Source organism: Limulus polyphemus, unplaced genomic scaffold (genome assembly GCF_000517525.1).
Source record: "Limulus polyphemus unplaced genomic scaffold, Limulus_polyphemus-2.1.2 Scaffold1326, whole genome shotgun sequence".
Lineage (NCBI taxonomy): Eukaryota > Metazoa > Arthropoda > Merostomata > Xiphosura > Limulidae > Limulus > Limulus polyphemus.
Window position 1 is genome coordinate 178,392 of NW_013666936.1, and position 20,502 is coordinate 198,893.

Below are 20,502 nucleotides of genomic sequence, written 5' to 3' on the forward strand. Positions count from 1 at the left end.
GTACTTGTAGAGAGATATTTTAAAGTGGAAGCAGTACGGCTTCAATGAAGTTTTTATTGTGTAAATATAAAACATTGTTTTTAATTATTTATTATGATTTTTAAAAAATTAAATACAAGTGCCGGTAGTGCATATGTATATAAAATATATTTGTATAAAAATAACTGTGTGTATCAATCTTGTTTGCAAGTATCATAAATTGGATACATATCGGCATTTATTTAACTTCTAAATCTAAATTACAATTTAACTCAAGTTTAGGCTATTTGAAATTGTAATACGTTACGTAATAAATTGGAGGCTCTTCTGGTATAAATTGTAATACGTAACAAAGCAAATAAATTATTTCTTTACATTCAGGCGACCACTGCTGAGTTGTCCAGTTCCTGTAGGTCGATCGCTTTTTCCTGTGCTCATGTGGGTATGAGGTCGTAAGGAATCATGGGAGGCTTTAAGGATGTCTGGCTTATCAAAGGTGGATCCATCGTGGATTATCTGTTGCAGAATGTAGAAGTAAATGCTATATATTTAAAAATATATCTCATACTATTAATGACATGAGAACAAAAATAATATTATACTTCGAAAGAGAACGCTCAGAACAAAAGTAATTCAATCACTATTCAGCTACTGTGTAATTTATAATAGCGATTTCAATAAAAACACGTCTATATGAAATTTTAATATTCCAATGCAAAACTTTTTTATAAAACTTAGTTTACTGATTTACTTTAAACAAATCTAATTAATTTGAGGAATAGCAAGATTGATAAAATATTGGCATAAAGCTACAACATATTTTGGACAGTTATAAATTTAAAGAAACATTATAACTTATTTTCTTTCTAGGATTAATCTTTAGTGGGTAAATTCTGAACAGCTGGCTGTACCTCAAGGTTAGAGTGATAGGTTTGAATTAAATTTATGTGTTTGACAAATGTTGTCGTTACAAAACGAGTTGTTGTTGTTTGTTCGACACAAAGCTACACAAAGGGATATCTGTGCTCTGTCTACCACGGGTATCGAAACCCTGCTTCTAGCAGTATAAGTCCTTAGACATGCCGCTGTGCCACTGGGGGGGGGGGGTCTACAGAACGTGACTAAAAGCAAAAAAACAAAGTCCCGCAGTTCTAGATATGAAACACACATGGCGACGTAAAGTCTTAACAAAATTTTCAATATAGAAAAAAGTATCTAATAAAAGTGTAATAGTGATCACTTGCCTTTTTACTTGGCTGGGTCAAAACGATGTCATCGACTGTTAGTAAAACTTTTCTTCTCATTTCCTTGAAAATAAGCTTCTTCCTGTAAAAGAATTTATTTCTTGGGTTTAGAAACGAACAAAATTTTTATCATTTTCAAATTTGTCTTTAGTTTTCTCGGACAACTTGACTTAGTCTTATGTTGCCTACGAGATCTCAAGATTTTCATATATATTAATAATTAATTTGAGCCTATGAAAGTTTCCTTGGTTTGTTCTTTTAGTTATATTACAGTTTAAGATAACTCCAATCGATTTACGACACCTAAGCTGTTGAATGAGACACCTGTTCTTAGCGTTTACCTTAGTTTAAAACACTAGAAGCACCAAACAATGCTGAATGAGACACCTGTTCTTAGCGTTTACCTTAGTTTAAAACACTAGAAGCACCAAACATGCTGAATGAGACACCTGTTCTTAGCGTTTACCTTAGTTTAAAACACTAGAAGCACCAAACATGCTGAATGAGACACCTGTTCTTAGCGTTTACCTTACTTTAAAACACTAGAAGCACCAAACAAGTTATATGGCCCTAATTTGGAGGGGGGTCATTAGTCCTGTATGTTATTGTTACAACAAGAACTAATAACTTTTATTTTTATTTTTACAGACGCTTTGAGACGATTACATTTATTCAACATGTTTCTAGAACAGACTAGAGTTTGCGGATAATACACCGATAGGCTATATCTCGTTTCTCTTAATGATACATATTTTATTTTTGGTAGAATTATACATTTTCTATATCACCTTACTATTTTGTTCTGAAGACCAAACGAGATTCCACACTGCAAGTCTGCTTGCTAAGCTATTATGTTTCAATGCTACAAGTCCTCATAGTCTCGCAACTTTACGAATTATAGTGCTAAATGCTATTTTTGAAGGACCTCGGAAAAAAAGTCCTGCCCATTTCCGTCCTAACATGATGTAAACACCAAATATTGCTATATTTCATTCACAGCAACTTAGCTGGTTCGAGCCTTGTTCGGTAAGTAAAGACATAGACGTGAGCCCTGCTTAGATAATTTTCTGTTCATTTCAATAATTTACATTATTATACTGGAAAAAGTTTAACTATCAACGTTTCGACGCAACGTTTTAGTTAATTCTTGCTATTAAATGTACTTAACTCTGTTTTGGATGTGGCATACTTAAGAAACCATTCAGACCGGCTTCTTTTGGCTTTTTAATCTTTTCTTTTATGTTTGAAAAACTTTCTTGATATCCCTAATATTACTACCGAGTTACAATACAGCTAATTTACTTAATCAAATTACGTTTTATTTATTGGAATTTGGTTGCTTAACAAACTACCTTTTTAGTTTGTAATTAAGCACAAAGCTACACAGTGGGCTATCTGTGTTCTGCCCACCACGGGTATCAAAACCCAGATTCTAGCGTTGTAAGTCCGCAGATATACCACTGTGCCACTGGAGGGGTAGCCTTTTTAGATTACGTTTCAGTTTATTTTTATTGGTGGTGGCTTTGTTTTCTAATTATTAATAGTTTGGTAGTGCACAAAAAGCTTCTTTGCTAGTGCTAATTTCCTATTTGTTTATGATAGTACTCTCCTTTGTTTCTATCTTGTTGTGGAATCAACAGACCTGACAGAGAATGTTTTTCATAACACTTATTGACAATAGTTCGTTCTATCTTTTTGTTCAATTAAATCGGATTTCAATGTTAAAATATAAGTCAGTTCTTTTTTTCACGATATCACCGCTACACTAATGTTTACATAATAGTATATATAGAAAGTTTAATAATCATCTTATAAATTAATAAATTGTAACATGTTTACGTAAATCCGTGTGCAAGCTTTCAAGTCACTAAGGCGAATTTTGTGAGCAAAAAACACTGTGGATTTAATTAATCAAAGGGTATTTTTAAGTGCTATAAAACTCATTATACGCTTTTTTGTAAATATTAGTCTAAGTTTGTTAGATATGCTTCATCATACTGTAATTAGTTTCTGATTATAAGGCTAACAGAACAAGTACTGAAAATGTCTCGAAAGTGTTTAACAATTCCAATCTGTTGCTGAAAACCTTTTATCAGGATACATAATTTGGTAACTAAAGAGTTAAAAACAAATTTCGCAGTTTTCAGTTAGTTTGTGTAACATCATCCAGTCGAAGAAAATTTACTGTGCTCATTGCTGTGTGCTTGAACGAACGTTTGCTACTTTATATGTTCGAAAATTACAACTACGTTTTTTTTTTAATTCTACTCAGATATGAGTAGTGTAAAACAGAGGTTAGGACTTATTGAATATTCAAACTGGTGTATTTATTCAATTATTGAATATTGTTCCGGTCTGCGAATCGAAAGGTTCAAGGTACTGCAATATGCCGTTGAATACGTTTTACACTTTCAGTTGTGGTGGTTGTTAAAACTGTCACAGTTAATCCCATTATTAGTTTAAAATAGCTCTGTAGGAAACAGCTGCTTCTTACTGGTTGCCGTTCTTTTGGTCAGCACTTCTAACTCAAAGATCTCTGACTTGGCTGTTTATCCCATACGTTGCAAAAGGTGACATTCAAGTTGAAAATACCAACAAAGATGAGGGTTAGTAGGCGTTCCTCGGTTTTCGGTATTTCTGATGCTTCTACCTTAAATATGTCTACCAATTAAAATAAATGTTAACTGCCAGCAACCTCTCCAAACCTACCTGTTTAAAAACAGACCTAATGTAATGAGTTGTAGAAGCCCCATTACAGTGACGTCATGCAGCTATTTGTTGTTGTTTTGTGTTTTTTTTTGGGGGGGACGATGGGTACAGTTTGAAAACAAAGTACTTTTGTTATTAGTGGTGAGTTAATAATAATAATCATACAAACAATAATACATGGGGTGCCTTTTAATTTTCATATCATTAAATTTCCATTGTTACTTTGGTTAACTTATTGGTTTTAAATACAGACAAATATTTTGAACATATTCAATAAAATGTTTATACATGGATTTGGGATTATCTAAACAATGTATGGAAAGCATTTGAGGGAGAGGACGTACCCACCCATGTCCTGTGGGTACGACGCCACTCTTCCATTGTAATTACAAGCTAATACCCGTATATCAGAATGCCTTTACGATCATTTGGCAAAATTTATACTGATTTGTTCTAATTTTCACTACCTGGTGAAATATCTTGTATGGCAGAATGTCACACGACTTGCCGGGATTGCTTACGTTTATAAATGAGCACAAAATTTATTTAAGTTTCTTTTCCAATAGATGTAATAGCAAGTGGGTATTAAAAAAAATTGAAGTATTAAAACTTTATTTACATAGAATACATTTTCATATATTTATATGTGCGGTCTTTTTATAATTTGTAATATGGTTTCTATATGCTTTTATGCCATTTGATTTTAAAGCATGTATATTAATTTCTATGTTCAACAAGAAATTAGAGTATTCTAAATATATATATGAGTGATATAGATATATATTAGACAGATAACAAGATAATTAATGAAAACAAAGTTGACAAATGGACTGTGCTGCTCCCTACCTGACGAAAGCAGTAATCCCGAGAGCTCCAGCGACACAGATTAACAAAGCAACAATTACTCCGACAGTTTCTTCAGTATTCAGAGCAGTATCTGGTAAAAAAATTAGAATCTCTTTGAATTGGTCGATTAACCAAGGTAAAAATGACTTATGAATGTATTAAAATATATTTTAAATAAATTAGTTTGGTTATTTTATTTCTAACTGAATAAGTGTTCGTTACATATTTAATCTGCTATCTTCTCTGAGTAAATTAAAAAATAAACATTACAAAGATAACGATTCCGCATATTGAACTCAATCAGAACCTGCATATAAAATTCGCAAAAATAATAAACATTATTTTGTATATGTTCTGTAATTATGTTGAACTTCAATAAATAACTTATAAAGTGAGTATTTATTCTTTTAACTGTTTATTTCAAAGTTGATAATTTTAAAACGTCAAGGTCTTTTTTTTTTCAGCACATTGCTTCTACTTTGAAGTATCGGTCACGTGATTTCGACAAGCATGCGAAGCTCTTTGTCAAGTCAGAAACTTTATGGCTAACTCTTCAGGGATTTAATAACTGTTCTAATAAATTCTTCGCTCAACTTTAAGATCTTCCTACTTTCAATGTATTAGTATAACTATTTTATTACTACTAAACACCAGATTTTTAGCCTAAATAAAGTTAATAAATAAATGATTATGTTTTTAAGACAACAAGAGTGTTCATTAAATACTTCTGAATTCAACTATTTTACCAATATACATCTAAATATTGAAACATCTATACAGATATATATATAAGTATAAACAATAATTATATGCATATATACACACAAACATAAAAAATACATATATAAATATGCACAAGTACGTGTATACCCACGTAGGAATACAAATGATATAAGAATAAATAAAAACCATATAACCCGAGCGCTTTCGAAAGGTGAACCTTTCTTCTTCAGAGGCAAACTAAAGAAGAAGAGTCCACTTTTCGAAAGCGCTCGGATAAAAGAGTTCTTACTCATTTCTATCAAGACTTCTTGAATCTACGTGTTTTTCTAACATCATGAATGATATAAGAATAAATCAGATTTTACGTTAAGATCAAACCACATATATTAGTAGCTTTTACCCTAACTACATTTTTCTTAACCAATTAAGCGTGGACCTAATATTTGTAGATAAACATATATATATATATATATATGTGTGTGTGTGTGTAAATACTCTGTCTTAGGACAAACAGGATCTTAACCTACAACTAGGCCTTTATACAAAACGCAGTTAAGATTTATTTACGCCTATTATAGTGTACTAGCAGAAACGCCGCCCTAAGGGCGGCTGTTCGGTCAGGATCTTGGCGAGCTAAGCGGTGTGCTTCTCTGTCACAAAATTGCTCCTGACTTCTTCTAGCTTCATCTTGATATGCTTCTGTATTTCGGGCTTGTTCCTGGCTTCTTCTCACTGCATCTTGCCTCATAACTTGTTCAGGAAGCCTATATATTTCTTGCTCTTTCATTCTCTGACTTGCATCCTGACGTTTCATTTTCTTTATCAAAGTTTCAGACTTTTTCCGTGATAAGGCACTTTTCCTGCAAATTTGTATGCAATGAACTCCGTACGAAGGACTTGTGACTCCTTTGTTCACATAACAACTGAATTCATAGCGAACGCTTGGATTTTCCAGAAGAAAAGTCACTTTCCTAGAAAGACTCACTTTTAAATTCTGCATTAAACCCACTTTACAACAATTTTAGAAGTTTTATTAAAAATTGATTTCGTTGATAATAATAAATGTACAAAATAATGTACATTATTAAAAACGAAAGAAGTACCATTCCTCCATTAAGAAAGCGATTTTGGGAAAAATGTTATAAAATAAGGTATTATTATTTTTTAAATTTTAGCCAGGGTCTATTTCATAACAATTTTCATTTTGGTGTGATATAAAGCTGTTATTGACTTATTTCTTTAAAAAAGGTGGGCAAATGCACTAAACAAACTTTTTTTTTTTTTTACAAGAGATCCACTTGTAATGAAACTGTATTTGGAACTTCCCCTTATGATGTTGTAAAATCGTGCGAAGTTTCATCCAACTAGGACTTAAACTGTGGGAGGAGTTTTGCGGATAAGATAAAATAAAGCTTATTAGTAGAACATTTAAAAATTAAAAAAAAGCCATAGCACATTTCATGTTTTTTTTTTGTTTTTTTTTGCATTTAGTGAATGAACTTATGTCGAGTCACGGGTTAGGTACATTCACTTTTTAACGGTGTTCACGGCCATAAACCCAATAACACTTCACTAGATCAGGTCAAAATTTTTATGCTAAATATTTTTATAAGTCAGTCTAAAGGTATTTATACTTGTATGCGTTTCTTACAAAGTTATTGTGTTTATTTGAACCTATTCGCTCCACAGAATAAGAAATACAAGTGTTCTGCTCTTTTACTTCATATGTTTATCCTTTGTTTTTATTAACAGAATTTCGTAACCATAAAGTATACAAGAGAGTTATTTTTCTGTCTAAACACTGTGGAAGGTCTATTTTGTTCAACCAATCAGAAGAGATAGCACAGATTGTTACACTGAAAAAGATCCAGCAGAAGAGAGAGAAATAGCAAAACTTTCATTTATATCTGCTCTGTTAACGATTGACGGGGAACTCCTTACATAATTTTCTCACTGTTCACTCTTTAAAATGGTTTTATATTTGCTCTTTTCACGGAGTATGGAGACAATTCTTATATAATTTTATAACTGTTTAGTCTTTGGGTACAGTTTTATATATCCCTTGTTCACGAATTGTTAAGACAGTTTTTGTACATTTCTTAACTATTCAATATTTGGGACAGTCCTATATCTTCTCTGCTCACGAATAGTCTAGACAATTCTTTATAGTTTTCTAACTCTTCAGTCTTTGGGACAGTTCTATATCTACCCTGTTCATGGATTGTCAGACAGCTTTTGTATAATTTTTCAACTATTGAGTTTTGAATTATTTTTGCATCTGATGTGTTTACGGATTATCAATTCTAAGAACTTAGGGGTAACAAAAAGAAAAATATGTAATATATCAAACACAACATATCTATCATATCCTAGTGCTGACGAGGCCTTTCGTCATCTATCAGGGTTTAACAGGCCGAGTAGGGTACAACAGTCATAGTAGCGATTGAGGCGCTACTTATATCATCAACTGCATGAAAAAACAACTAAGTAAACTAAGTGAAGCATAATTATTGCCAATATTATTTTAATCATTCACAAATCAAAATTAGGGTAGGGATTAATAATATATTATTACTATCATTTACACCACTTATTAACTTATTTTATTATATTTTAACTTTAATTAGTTTATTACCATTCAGAAAAACAAGCAAGTTAGATCTATAGTCTTCTTGTTTCCGGAGCTGGTCAAGCAACCATAGCATATATATAAAGGCGTTTGTGTGTTTATTTGCACTTTAACTCTTCTGAGCCTCTTGGGCCAATCTCAACCGAAATTTGTATGTAAACACTATGGACTATGGAGAATGTTCTAATGGGTCCAAATTGAACTTAACCCTATTTCTACTAGGGTAATTTTGTAAAGGCTGTTGGTTAATTACTCCCAGCCTATTGAGTCAATCTCAAACAACCTTGGCAGGTTAAAACGTTAGACATTATTGAATATTCTAAAGGGATTTAAATGGATTTAATACTATCTTGACCAGGAACTAACTGGCTTGCTTGGGAAGAATATAATTAAAGCACTGTTTGTCCTTTGAGTTGATTATTGAACAGAATTCTGACAATCTAACGCTAGCATTAGATTTTCCACTATTGAAAACCCTTACTTTGGTTTTCCAATCATAAAAATCGGCCTAGAAATAAGAATTTTTAAATTTTTTGAATAAATTTCCTTTCAAAATTGGTCTTTTTTTGCGATTTTATCTTCTTTTTTCTTTTTTTTTGCCCTTTTATTTGATTGTCTCATCTTTTTTTCTTCTGTGTCAACTTATATCTTAGCTTCTGTGAAATAATATCGTTTTAGATTATCCTTTTCACAAGAAACGGAAGTGCACATTGCACACACACTTCAAACTCAGTTTGTCTAAAGGCATTTTGATAATACTTAATATGCGCTTATTATACATTTTGTGTTTATAATCTTTATGTATCTAGGCATATTAGTTATACATATAACTTATGTTTAATAATTATATATATTTATGTGTAAGTTTTCTGAGGGTGGTATTTACCATCTATAGATTCAGAACAATCAAAGTCCTGTATAACGCAGTCTGGATCCGCGATTAACGGTTGACCAGTAGGCCAATCGATACTGTTTTTCCAGTGGTTATCTGTAACATACAGGTCCTCTCTTTGGTCAACATTCAATTCTGCTGCTGTTCTAAAAACACGAGCACTTGGCCAGAAATCAAGCAATACAAACTTTACCACGAGGTCGCCGACTTCATCCGTTTCACCATGTCCCAGTAATGTAGGGAAAACAGCATTTCTTGTATAAAGTGATAAATTTGCTCCACCTGCCTCCTGGTGAGATCTCCGTAAAGCAGTAAGAAATAATGATAGTGAGGAATATTGGCGATAAAAATTATAAACTTCATCCTAAAAAAGGAGGAAAATATATTAAAAACAGAATGAAAACAACACGTTTTTCGCATATGGAAGTAAACCATTGTTACTTTTGACATTACATTATATACATTATACATATATATATAGCATATGTAATTCTTTTTACTTGATAAAATGACTTTCAAATTTAAATATACATTATCATGAGTTTTATAATTAGCTTTTTTTTTGTCTTTGACTGTACTCAACACGATGGTAATCAAGATTCCAGATTCAGTTTACTCGATAACTTAGTTAACATGTTACGTTTAAGCTGGTAGAGTGCTTATTCAAGCACTGAACTCTACGGATCATGTAATCATTACTCAAACTGACTAACTTAATACACTGAAGATCAGTCTACAATACTCTGTATTTCAACAAACCAGATAAAGATTGATTGAATGCGCTGTTTCTCCAACAATCACTATTAGTTGTAACACATTCCATTATTAATAGAGTTAGTACCAGTCAGCCTTTTGTTGCCGCCTTTCTTACAAGAATTAGGACTAGAACAAGCTACGACTAGCGTCGTAGTAGTAATTACTTCTAATAGTATCAGTGCTACTAAAACCGTTCGCTATAATTATTGATATAATAACTGTTAGTAGTACAGATGAAGCTCGTCTCTATGTCCATAAAAACAGAAGAAACACCAGAAGAATGCTTTTAGACAGCTTGGGATATACACATTTAATAACCACTAAAACGAAAACAAAGAAACAAAAGAAGACTGAACAGAAATACAGGATATAGTTGAATTATGTGACTAGCTTATCGCGTCAAATTATTATCATTGTCTTAAAGACGTGGTAAATATAATTGTATTTTATATGGTAATTTTATCGTAAAAATTACCAGAAATATGCAGCTTAAAATTTTGCTTTACATAGCTTTGTTTCAGCGTATTCAATATAGTGAGACATAGGGCACTGTATCTTTAGAAACAATGAAGATAATGTAAACTGATAATAAAAAACAAATGAATACTGAAACCAGAAAAAATAGACTTCAGTAAATTCAGAATATTTCTAGAATTTTACTGAGCAAGTTTTTTGATGAAAAAGTGTTTATAATCAAGATATATTTGACAGAAAAACAAAAGATAACAATTTTGTAAACAAACTCATTTATTTCGTCATTATGTGCAGACAGTGCAAAGATAACACAATCCTGTCAATCAAAAGATAATGAAAGAAATTCGTCACCGTTCTTACAGTCGAAGTTCCGTTGAGTATTTCCTGGAAAACGGCCTCGTTTTCGTGGCTTTCCCAGACTTCTTCGTAAGTGACGTTCGTAGCCACCACGGTCACTACGAAGAGTGCTCGAAGAATGTCGAGGGACGATGTGGATAAAGTAGGTATTGAAGTGGGATGTAATGTAGTCATCACGTGTAAGACAAAGAATGCGAATCTTCCGTCTGCCCAGCCAAGTTCAGCAGCAGCAGTTAGCACGTTCCTTAACAGCGACATCGTGAGGTCCATACTAAGGATGATAGCTGGAAAATAATAACGCGAATGTATAACTATTGAAAACATATACAAGATGTAATAGGTCACGCGTCTATTTGTTTTTATAATGGGAGGCAAGAGAAATGAAAGAGTTACACGATCAATACAAATTAAGCATTTAACTGTTCGTCATCTGTTACAAAAATACATTTTTCCTCCGTCTTTGAAAACAGACATAATCATTCGTGGCTAATCCAATGAAGATGAGGCATCAACAGATCTAAAGTATCAATTTTAATTTTAGTATCCAAAGATGGAAGCTAGTTAATTATACTTTAAGAAGGAAACCAGCCACCTTATCTGATATTCCCATTCTGGATATATACTTTAAACTTACTTACTAAACAAACATTTTAAATTAGCTTAACTAAACCAGAAGTGAACGTCCCAAGTTGTTGCTTGACAAAAAAGACTTGCCACGCGTTACTTTTTAAGTAAGGCTTTCCTTGGTCCAGTAAACACTGTTTAGTCAGAGTAATGTATCTAATACACTAATACACAAGACTTCAAGACCTACTACCCGTTACTTTCTATAAATAAGGTTTTTCCTTGGCCGTCGAAAAACACTTTCTAGTCAGAATAATGTACATCATACACTAATACACAAGACTTGACTCCTGTTCTTTTCTAATAAAGGTTTTCCTTGGTCGAGTAAACACTTTCGGGAAAGTAACGTACTAATACCATCAGCTATAAGATCCATTGTTTACAATGGTTAAACCTGGGATTTGACACCTGAGCTGGGCACATTGCAGACAGTCCGTTGTATATCTTTTTGCATTTAATAAATTAATGACTCAGCTGTATTACACTCCAGACAGACTACTGATGTACAAATTGTAAATTTCTCGACCTCCCGTTCAGATTTTAGCTCTTTGCCTTGTTGCATTTATTTTGATATATATATATCAGGACACACGGTAGTGTGTCGTGCGACCAAAAAACTTGCAGGACACACTGTGTGTTATTAACAGGAGTGATAGTTTAGTGACTTTCCACTTTCTGTGGCATGGACTGTGGTAATCCAAACTATCACATATTTTCAATGGATGTGCCTTACTGAACACTTACTTCACTTACCAAATTTCAAAGCAATCCATTAACAGATACATGAAATATAAAATCTCAAATTTTGATTCAATTCTTTCCTTTTTTTTTTCTTCGCATCGAAAGTACGTTGACTTTATTTGATAGAAAAACATATTTAACTTTTATGGAGTTTTTTTTTTTTAATTTAGTACACTGATATACCTTTATAACTGCAATTAGGTGTGAAATTTGGTCTAAATATAAACCACAGTTGCAAAGTTATTCAACAGAACCACTCAAATTTGACAAAAAATTTAGCGCACGCCTACGCAAAATGTCACGTGAGCTATCGGTCTAAAATCTTTACTACAATTTCTAAAAGTAAAAATAGACCGTTTTTAGTTTTTGTGATTCGGATTAAAGACGACTGATTTAAGGAAGCAAAACTATAGGGTGCAGGGACGTGCTGACACATAAATATTGGTTAGGGCAAGCAAACTAGATTAGCAGTTTCTAGCTCAAGTTTTCAAAATAATCATAAAGGTGGACGGTTATTATTGATTATTCATTGTCAACTTTTAAGCATAAATTTGCTAACTTTTATGAAATTGTCCTAATTAAAGAGCATTTAGTGTCACGTGATATTAGCTTAAACAATTAACGTGAATAATGATGCTCGATAAGGTTTGATACTGCTGGTGATGACAATATACTGCTAATCTAGATTACATGGCGTTACTATAAAGGACGTTATCAACGCTGTTTTATAGAACTAAAACTACCACCACATATTTTTAAAAAATCTGGTTGGTTCTGTAAAGTATAGGTTTGTTCAGAATAATAGGATTGCGATCCTAAAACTAATGTTGGTTACTATCGATTGTCACTTTCTTACTTGCTGTGGTTTGTCATTTATTACCTTCCACAAATAAAGGCGTACAATTAGAATCTAATGAGGTCATTAGGGATTTAATAAGAAACAAAAGAAAGAAGAAGAACATTATCTAACGTTGTCCTTTATAAAAGTCTTGCTTCCACAGCCAGTTCTTCTGAGCATTTGACGGATGACGTTTTGTGTCGACAATTTAACGAAAGTGTTTTGTTATACAGTTTACTGCTTGAATATTGTATAAATGTTTAATATTATCTACATACTTTGACTTATTGTGCAACAGTCTTTAATTAATTCACTCTGTTTTTGAAAACTTTTTTACTTTTTTTTGGGGGGGAGGTTTTAAGATTTATGAATACTATATCTTTTTTTCTAAATTTAAAAATCTCAATCATTAATATTCATTTTGAGAACAAAATGTAATTATTAATACAAAACAATTGCTATGTTGTCACTTATAGGTATCAATATATATAAAAGCCAAGTGTCGATGGGTGAGTCAGTCGGGCACGCTCGATTTCTCCGAATTTCGTGAGTTACAAGAGTCCAGTTCCACCTTTTTTTTTCTTATAATACTTCCTCTTTTGATTGCCCGTTCCCATTTTAGTTGAATTTATTCGATAACGTTAGCGTAAACAGCTTCTAAATTTCAGCAATTTTTCTGCTATATAAAAGCTTGTCAAGGAGGGCGTTCCCAGAACTAGATCAAGCATGGCGTTATTTGTGTGACACCACATCATTCGCATCATTATGACGTCAAATCTAGGTAGGATCCGAATAGGAAAGCCAGGAAGAATCCTGTGAAAAATTAGCGCAAATCTATGCTTGGGAATTATTACGAAAAAGCCTTTGTTAAAACAGACTGAAGATACAAATTATCTATAGGGAAGAGGACGACTTTTCTTCAGAAGAAGAACAGGTGTGTATGCAATCACATGTTTAATCTTTTACCCAAAGGCACCAATATGTAGATCTTTACACTCTTTAGGTAGTAGTAGTTGCGTATGGTGTTTCTCACACCATATTTGGAGAATTTGGGGGTGTGTATCCGGGAGTAGGACTGGCGTCTTAGTCCGGACACCGGGTGAGCATGTTTTGGTGTGACGGGGATTCGAACCCGCGACCTGCAGATTGCGAGTCGAGCGTCCTAACCACCTGGCCATTCTGGGCCATACTCTTTAGGTAAAGAAGATGTTGCTCGTGATAGGCTTTGGTTTTCCGAAGCTAGAAGGCCCTTTATTTTTCTTATGTCTGTTTAAGAGCGGCAAAGCTGCAAATGGAGGATTCCAATTTTGGTAAGCTTTGGTTTCCCGTCATTTTTGACGGGTTTTTATACTGGTGATAATATAAAAGTCTATCTACGATTCCGTGAAAAATATACACAAGGTTACATATGAACGATATACTCACTAGTAGCAACAACAAACACCGCATAGAACCACAGAAGACCACATAGGACCCTCCTACAAGAATACATAAGACCAAATAATCTCGATACAGTAAAAATTATTATAATTTCTAACAGACTTATCAAAACTCTTCTGTAATTCCATTTGCAGAAATACCGATAACGTGAATTGCTGCCATAACTACCTCATAGAACATAAATATCTCTGTATGGGATCCACATGTTAGTAAAAAGGATCCATAAGAAGTACAAATTGATCAGCATATATATATCCAGAAAGTTTTATGTTTATCAGTAATCAGTAGGCAAAACCTGCTGAATAATTTTAAAATGTTTAGGGCTTATATTTTCTTAAATAGTTTGCTATTTAAAAACTGTTTAATTCCTTAAATAGTTTTATAAATACAACTTTCAAACATTCTGTTTGTTGCCTGTTATTTGATTAGTAGTCCTATCGAGATTATATTCACGATGTAAAACACGTGTTCTAATGTATAAACGTTGTCAGTTTCAGTCATTTTGAATGAAGAAACTCTTTCTTTAGAACATAAAATATCCGGAAGTATAAATCTGGTGAACTGATTTTAGTGTTTCTCAGAATACGTATCATGATATCACCACTACTTATTTGAGACATTGAAAGAATCAAGTCCAACGATTGAATCATGATAAGAAAATTTTAAACTGCTTTCTTTCCAAGCCTTTTAATTTCCCAGTACGAGTAGCTTTGACATTCTTGTAATTAGTAAAAGTAAAACAAACACGCGATTCATTGTGCCTGAGCTTATGATAAACGAGCTAATACCAAATTTCAAACTCCTGAGATGTGAACTTTAATATTCACTGCTAGGTATTTTACGGTTTAACATACTTGTATTCTTCAGTAGCCTCTTTGTGAATACTATGAAAATTTAGTCGCTAAATGTCTTATAGTTGGCGACTGAACGAATACTTTTACTGCTTAAAGGTCCATTTGATGAGCTCTCGTTTTGCGATAAATCCTTTGCAAGTAGACGAAACACTTGTTGAAACACTATTTGAGCTAAGTCCTGGCCTACAAATATATGCTAATCACTAATAGTTACGAAACATCTGCGATGTACCGTAACATTACTTCACCAATTCACGTGAATCGACAGTACGGTATTGAACATATAACAATACTTCTTCGTTGTGTATGTAATATATTGTGCAATAAGCAACTCATAGATTTATTGGATAGATTATAAAGATAATGTTATGTTATCAATATTTCATTTGATTTATAAGTTTACTTGTATCTACCAGTTAATGTTTAAATGTACGAAACACAAAGTTAAACGTTAAATAATACGTGTCTAATATTTAAGGTATAAAGTGTAATTATAAAAAAATCTTAAATTGTATACAATTATGGAACGCGTATTAATGATTAAATCTTACTTCCCACTACTTACTTCCCAAAAGACGGTATGACATGGGACTTCAATGGACTGTATACACTTACATGTTTCGTGAGAATTAGAAAATAATTTAACGTCTAGTCCGGTAACAGTCAGTTTATTTCCTTCTTTAATGTTAATACAAACTTGAACACTTGTTTTAACCTGTAGGCTTAAGTTTTCAGCCACGCTAAATGGTCTTTTATAACATAAACATACTTAGGTGGATAAGTATTATATAGAAGATTACACGGGGTAATCAATAGAACTGATTGATAGCTAACGAATTGATAGAATTATATACTAATTAGGCACATACCTAAAGGATGGCCTTAAAGAGTGATCAGATAAATAGATAAATAATTATGTAACTATTTCTATTGATAGGTTTCGCATTATAATTGTTTACTTCAGAAAAGGTCAGGTGAATGTCTTTTTTGGGAGGGGGGCTAAAACGACTTAGAAGGTCAGGAGACATAAGGTGAATGTTTGAATTATTTTCTCTCTTCTCAGTTGTGCAGCAGTGATGTTTGTTTGGGAAAAGAACTGAATGTTAAAGAATAACAATTCAACGCTTACATATTACACTCAATGTGGTTTCGCTTTCGCTGTCTTACATAGCTACACAATACATGCACGCAGCCGTTCCGGCCTATTGTATATAAAAACTATTTTCAAACAACTACATCTCGTTATAAATAAATTATCTCGTGGTTTTAGGAGAATAGATACATTTTTACTTTAAAGTTAGTGTCGGTTTCACTTCTGACAGTTCACGTAGGATTCTAGCGAAGTAACCGAAAGCAGTCAACCATGAAATTACGTTTAGCATAACAAGAAAACCTTCTAGAGTATAACCGGTGTTCCTGGAATAACATAGTTTTCAATCACCTAAATGACATGAAAGGTTATAAGATCGTCTTGGACAGTGATGAGAGACATATTGACGCAAATGTCGTTTAAACCTAATCATTAAGGCATTTCCATTCTGTATGTTTTTTTGTTTTTACTTGACAATATGATATAATTTTGATCTAATTCATCCAGAAGGATAATCCTGTAGTTATGTCTATTGCCTTCGGTGCTATGGGTGTCGGCACGTGAGTAAGCGTTTCGTAAGTCAGCAATATTTCTTTTCATTAAAGAACTTTTGCTGGAACACAAATATATTTGATGAGATAGTAAACTTAAACCTTAGTTCCAGAACTGATGTTCCTATACTATACTTGTTGTAAGGAATAAACGTTGTCACTGCTAAGCAATGCTAAACTTGAACCTAGAGGACCGACTTCGGTACTATAGTACACTAAACCCTATTGCTATAGAATTCTAGATTCGTAGCTAGGGGGGTTTTGTTCGTGCTATATAATGTACTAAAATCTTTACTATAGGATTGATGTTGGTGCTATAATATATTAAACCTTTATTTGCAGGGTTCTTGTTGGTGCCATAAAATACTAAACTTTTAATTAGAGGACTGTTGTTCGTGCTACAATATAACGAAGACTTAATTACATGATTAATATTTAGTCTATAATATATTACACTCTCGGTTAAAGGATTGATGTTCTTGTATAAAACAATACTAATTTATTACTTATGTTGATGGTATGATGTTCTCAGTTAAAGGAAAGATGTTAGTGCCATACAACATATGAAACTTTAAATTACCGGATTGGCGTTGGTGTTATTCAATACTAGCTGGAGAACCCGTCCGTTGGATGGATGAAATAACTCGTTTGTAACCAAGGGTAGAAAATTGTGCTTCTATTTTTTCTTAACATAATAAACATTAAGAATGCAAAAAATATATACATAAATGTACCAATGTTGAAAAGAAAGACATACTGTTTTCAATAATTCTATCTATATGAAATTAGATGGGCGGTCTAAACTTCCCTCATGACCTTCCTCATGTCATCCTTTATCACTGTGTTAAGTTTGGTGTAGATTGATCAAGAAATGTGGAAACGTATAAGAAACTGATCCATACACAAATTGACGTTTATTTATATAGATGAAACTTTCTATTACGCAACTGAGGACGGTATTACCTTATGATTGGACAAGAAGAATGTTTGTGATAAAATATACCAAATCTTACTCACAGGTCTGTGTTCATGCTATTCAGTGTTAAATTCTTTGTTATGGGATTGGGGCTGGTGCTATGCAGTACTAATGTAGGTGTAACATTTTATTAAACCCTTAGTTACAAAACTAATGTTGGCGTAACAGTTTGCTAAACTCTTAGTTACAGGACAGACTTTGGTGTGTAACCGTTTAATAAGCTATTACTTAGAGAAATGTCGATTTTGCATGGAACAGTAATTTGGCTGACTTCCAATACTACAAATTGCATATCTTAACTATGTAACTAAGGGGTTGGAGTTACGTTTTTACTATGATATGTGATACTCAGATCCAGAAGTACTGATTTTGCTTTACATTATACCAAGTTCTTGGAGTGACAAGTTAAAATAACCTTTGTTAGACTACGACTGAAGATAAAACATACTTAACTCTACATGAGTAACGTTAACATTAACAGTCCAAAATCTCAGTTCTAGGGCTAGTCGTGATATTTCAGAATAGGCAATTAAGGTTTTGAAGCTAGATAAAATATATAGTTAATCATTTAAGGGTGATTTCTTTTAGAATGACATGTAAACATTCCATTTTTGAATTATTGTTAAAAACTTGAACTACAAAGTGAAAGTTGGCTTTAATATGTATTAATATCAAATGAGTTCTATAGCACTGGTTGTTCGATGTGCTTAACTCATTACTTTAGGAGAGATGTTGATGAGATAATGAAGTAAATCCACTTTCCATTTTCTGAATTGATGCTGCTGCAAAATACTAAACTTGTAATCTTCTGAGGAGAAGCTGAAGACTGGAATAAGATCCATAAAAAAAACTAGCGGCAAACGTTAGTTGGTAAATAATAAACCAGGATAGAGACAAGAGGGATTAGAAGCAGGTAAGATGCTCTCTTTTGAAAATCGATTACTTTGTTCCTAGCAGATATCTGATTTTGTTGAATTCACGTTTTCTAAATGTCTTGGGCTATCAAGAGCTTCAGAAAACGAAAACATCTGTGTGAAAAAAACATTATACGCCCCCTGAAAAATTATATCGTACAAAGATAGTTTTTGTCTACAGTTTCTGGTAGTGCCTCGAAGGAACAAAGATATTTAGAACCTACTTTAAAGTTTAAAAGGCTTTAAAGCAGAATTCTTATCGCCTCTATGTAATACAAGTAACGTTTGTATGCTTGAAGCTTCTCTGCACATAAGCACATATATTTTTTTCATACTAGTGACTTATGAAAAGTAATGATGACGTTAATCATTTATTATACAATGTAGCCATGGTAACCTAAGTCCACATACATTGGTGGAAATTTTGTGCTTTAAATAAACAAAAGAACTATTTCTGATTTAAAAAAAAAAAAGATACCGAAAAGCTAAAGTTGATACTAATGTGTATGTGTGTGGATGTGTATCTTGATGTAAATTACATTTGAACATAAACTTTTTAATAATATATTTCTTAATATTTAAGCCATCTGTCGTACTGTTTCCAAACATATTACAGATAACATTTCTTAGGCAGATACAGCTAGTTCGTTCCTTTTAATTTGCAGTATCGTAATATAACACATATATTTAACATATTTGATATCTTAATTTTCTGAATGATCATTAAAACCTTTTAAATTCTTAACGAGTTGTTTACTGTGACAAAACTCGATTATTTACTGACCCTTATTTGACTCTTTAAATTGCAGAGAAATATATATATATAATATCTATAGCTGAAATAATTCGTACACCAACCTCTTGATAGAAGTTCATAAATTGGCCGATTTGGCATTCACAACTGTGGCTTGAAATACATATTTTCGTTATTGTAGGCATGGATATTTAATTTAAATCCTATTTCTTTGTTTGTTTATTCATGCTTACACAATAGGGTAAACAGTTAGGTTAGAAATCCCTGTTTTTCAGGCATAGTCATCCCTTGTTTCGAGCTGCAGATCAGAGAGAGAGGGGGGAAAATTGTAGGCAGCATACGCTCCTTAAGAAGCTACTCTTAACCGAAAAACAGGGAAGACTGTTACTCTTGTAACGCACCAACAGCTGAAAGTGCGAAACTAATATTCCCAGTCCGATACGTACGTTAATCTTTATGTAGCACTAGGGCCGAATTTAAATCATATACGTATGTCTGGATTTGTATATGTATCTAAAAACCTATCATTTTTAAAAACATATATTTCCGTTTAAATCTGGGCCTAATGTTGGTTAGTTGTCATTTATCAGTCTGTTGTTCGAGCAGTATAAGGCTTAAGAAGAGATGTTCTTCTCTTTCAACTATGAGCGTGTTATAAAAGTTATAGTTAATCCTGATATCTATAATAATGTGAAAAAATATATGTCCACTAATCTGTTTGGCACATGACATTTTCCCACTATCATCTGATGTTTTCATAACAAGCTTTTGATAACTTTATTTATCATTTTTATAATACTAAGACAGCATCTCAAAAACCTAACTTTGAACCTAATAAATAAGAATAACCCAACACATTATCTTAAAGCTACAATCATTACATAACTATTTGACCGATAGACCGCACCTTTAATTTTTACGAAAACAATATTGTTACGTCTCTAGTCGTTAGTTAATTTTCCGTATAAATTCTTTCCGAAAAAACTTTAGCGATACAAGTCCTTTCTTAAATAAAACTAGTTTATTCTTTCTCAATACAACTTTGCAATACACTTAATTCCACAAGGTCACGCTATAATTTAAACAAACGCTATAATTCACAACGAACGAA

General features: G+C 32.7%; 1 protein-coding gene across 2 annotated transcripts in view; it reads right to left on the minus strand.

The window, feature by feature from the left end:
- LOC106463109 (retinal guanylyl cyclase 2-like) overlaps window positions 1-20,502 on the minus strand; it is a 74,318-nt gene that overhangs the window by 40,093 nt on the left and 13,723 nt on the right. The window contains exons 2-6 of one of the 2 annotated variants that reach the window (XM_022390529.1): window positions 10,613-10,893; window positions 9,017-9,386; window positions 4,779-4,869; window positions 1,224-1,305; window positions 355-495 (exon numbers count right to left, since the gene is read on the minus strand). In XM_022390529.1, the coding sequence (XP_022246237.1) occupies window positions 355-495; window positions 1,224-1,305; window positions 4,779-4,869; window positions 9,017-9,386; window positions 10,613-10,893 (965 nt within the window). Of the gene's footprint in view, window positions 1-354; window positions 496-1,223; window positions 1,306-4,778; window positions 4,870-9,016; window positions 9,387-10,603; window positions 10,894-20,502 lie in introns of both variants that reach the window. The other variant, XM_022390528.1, reaches the window with a different exon arrangement.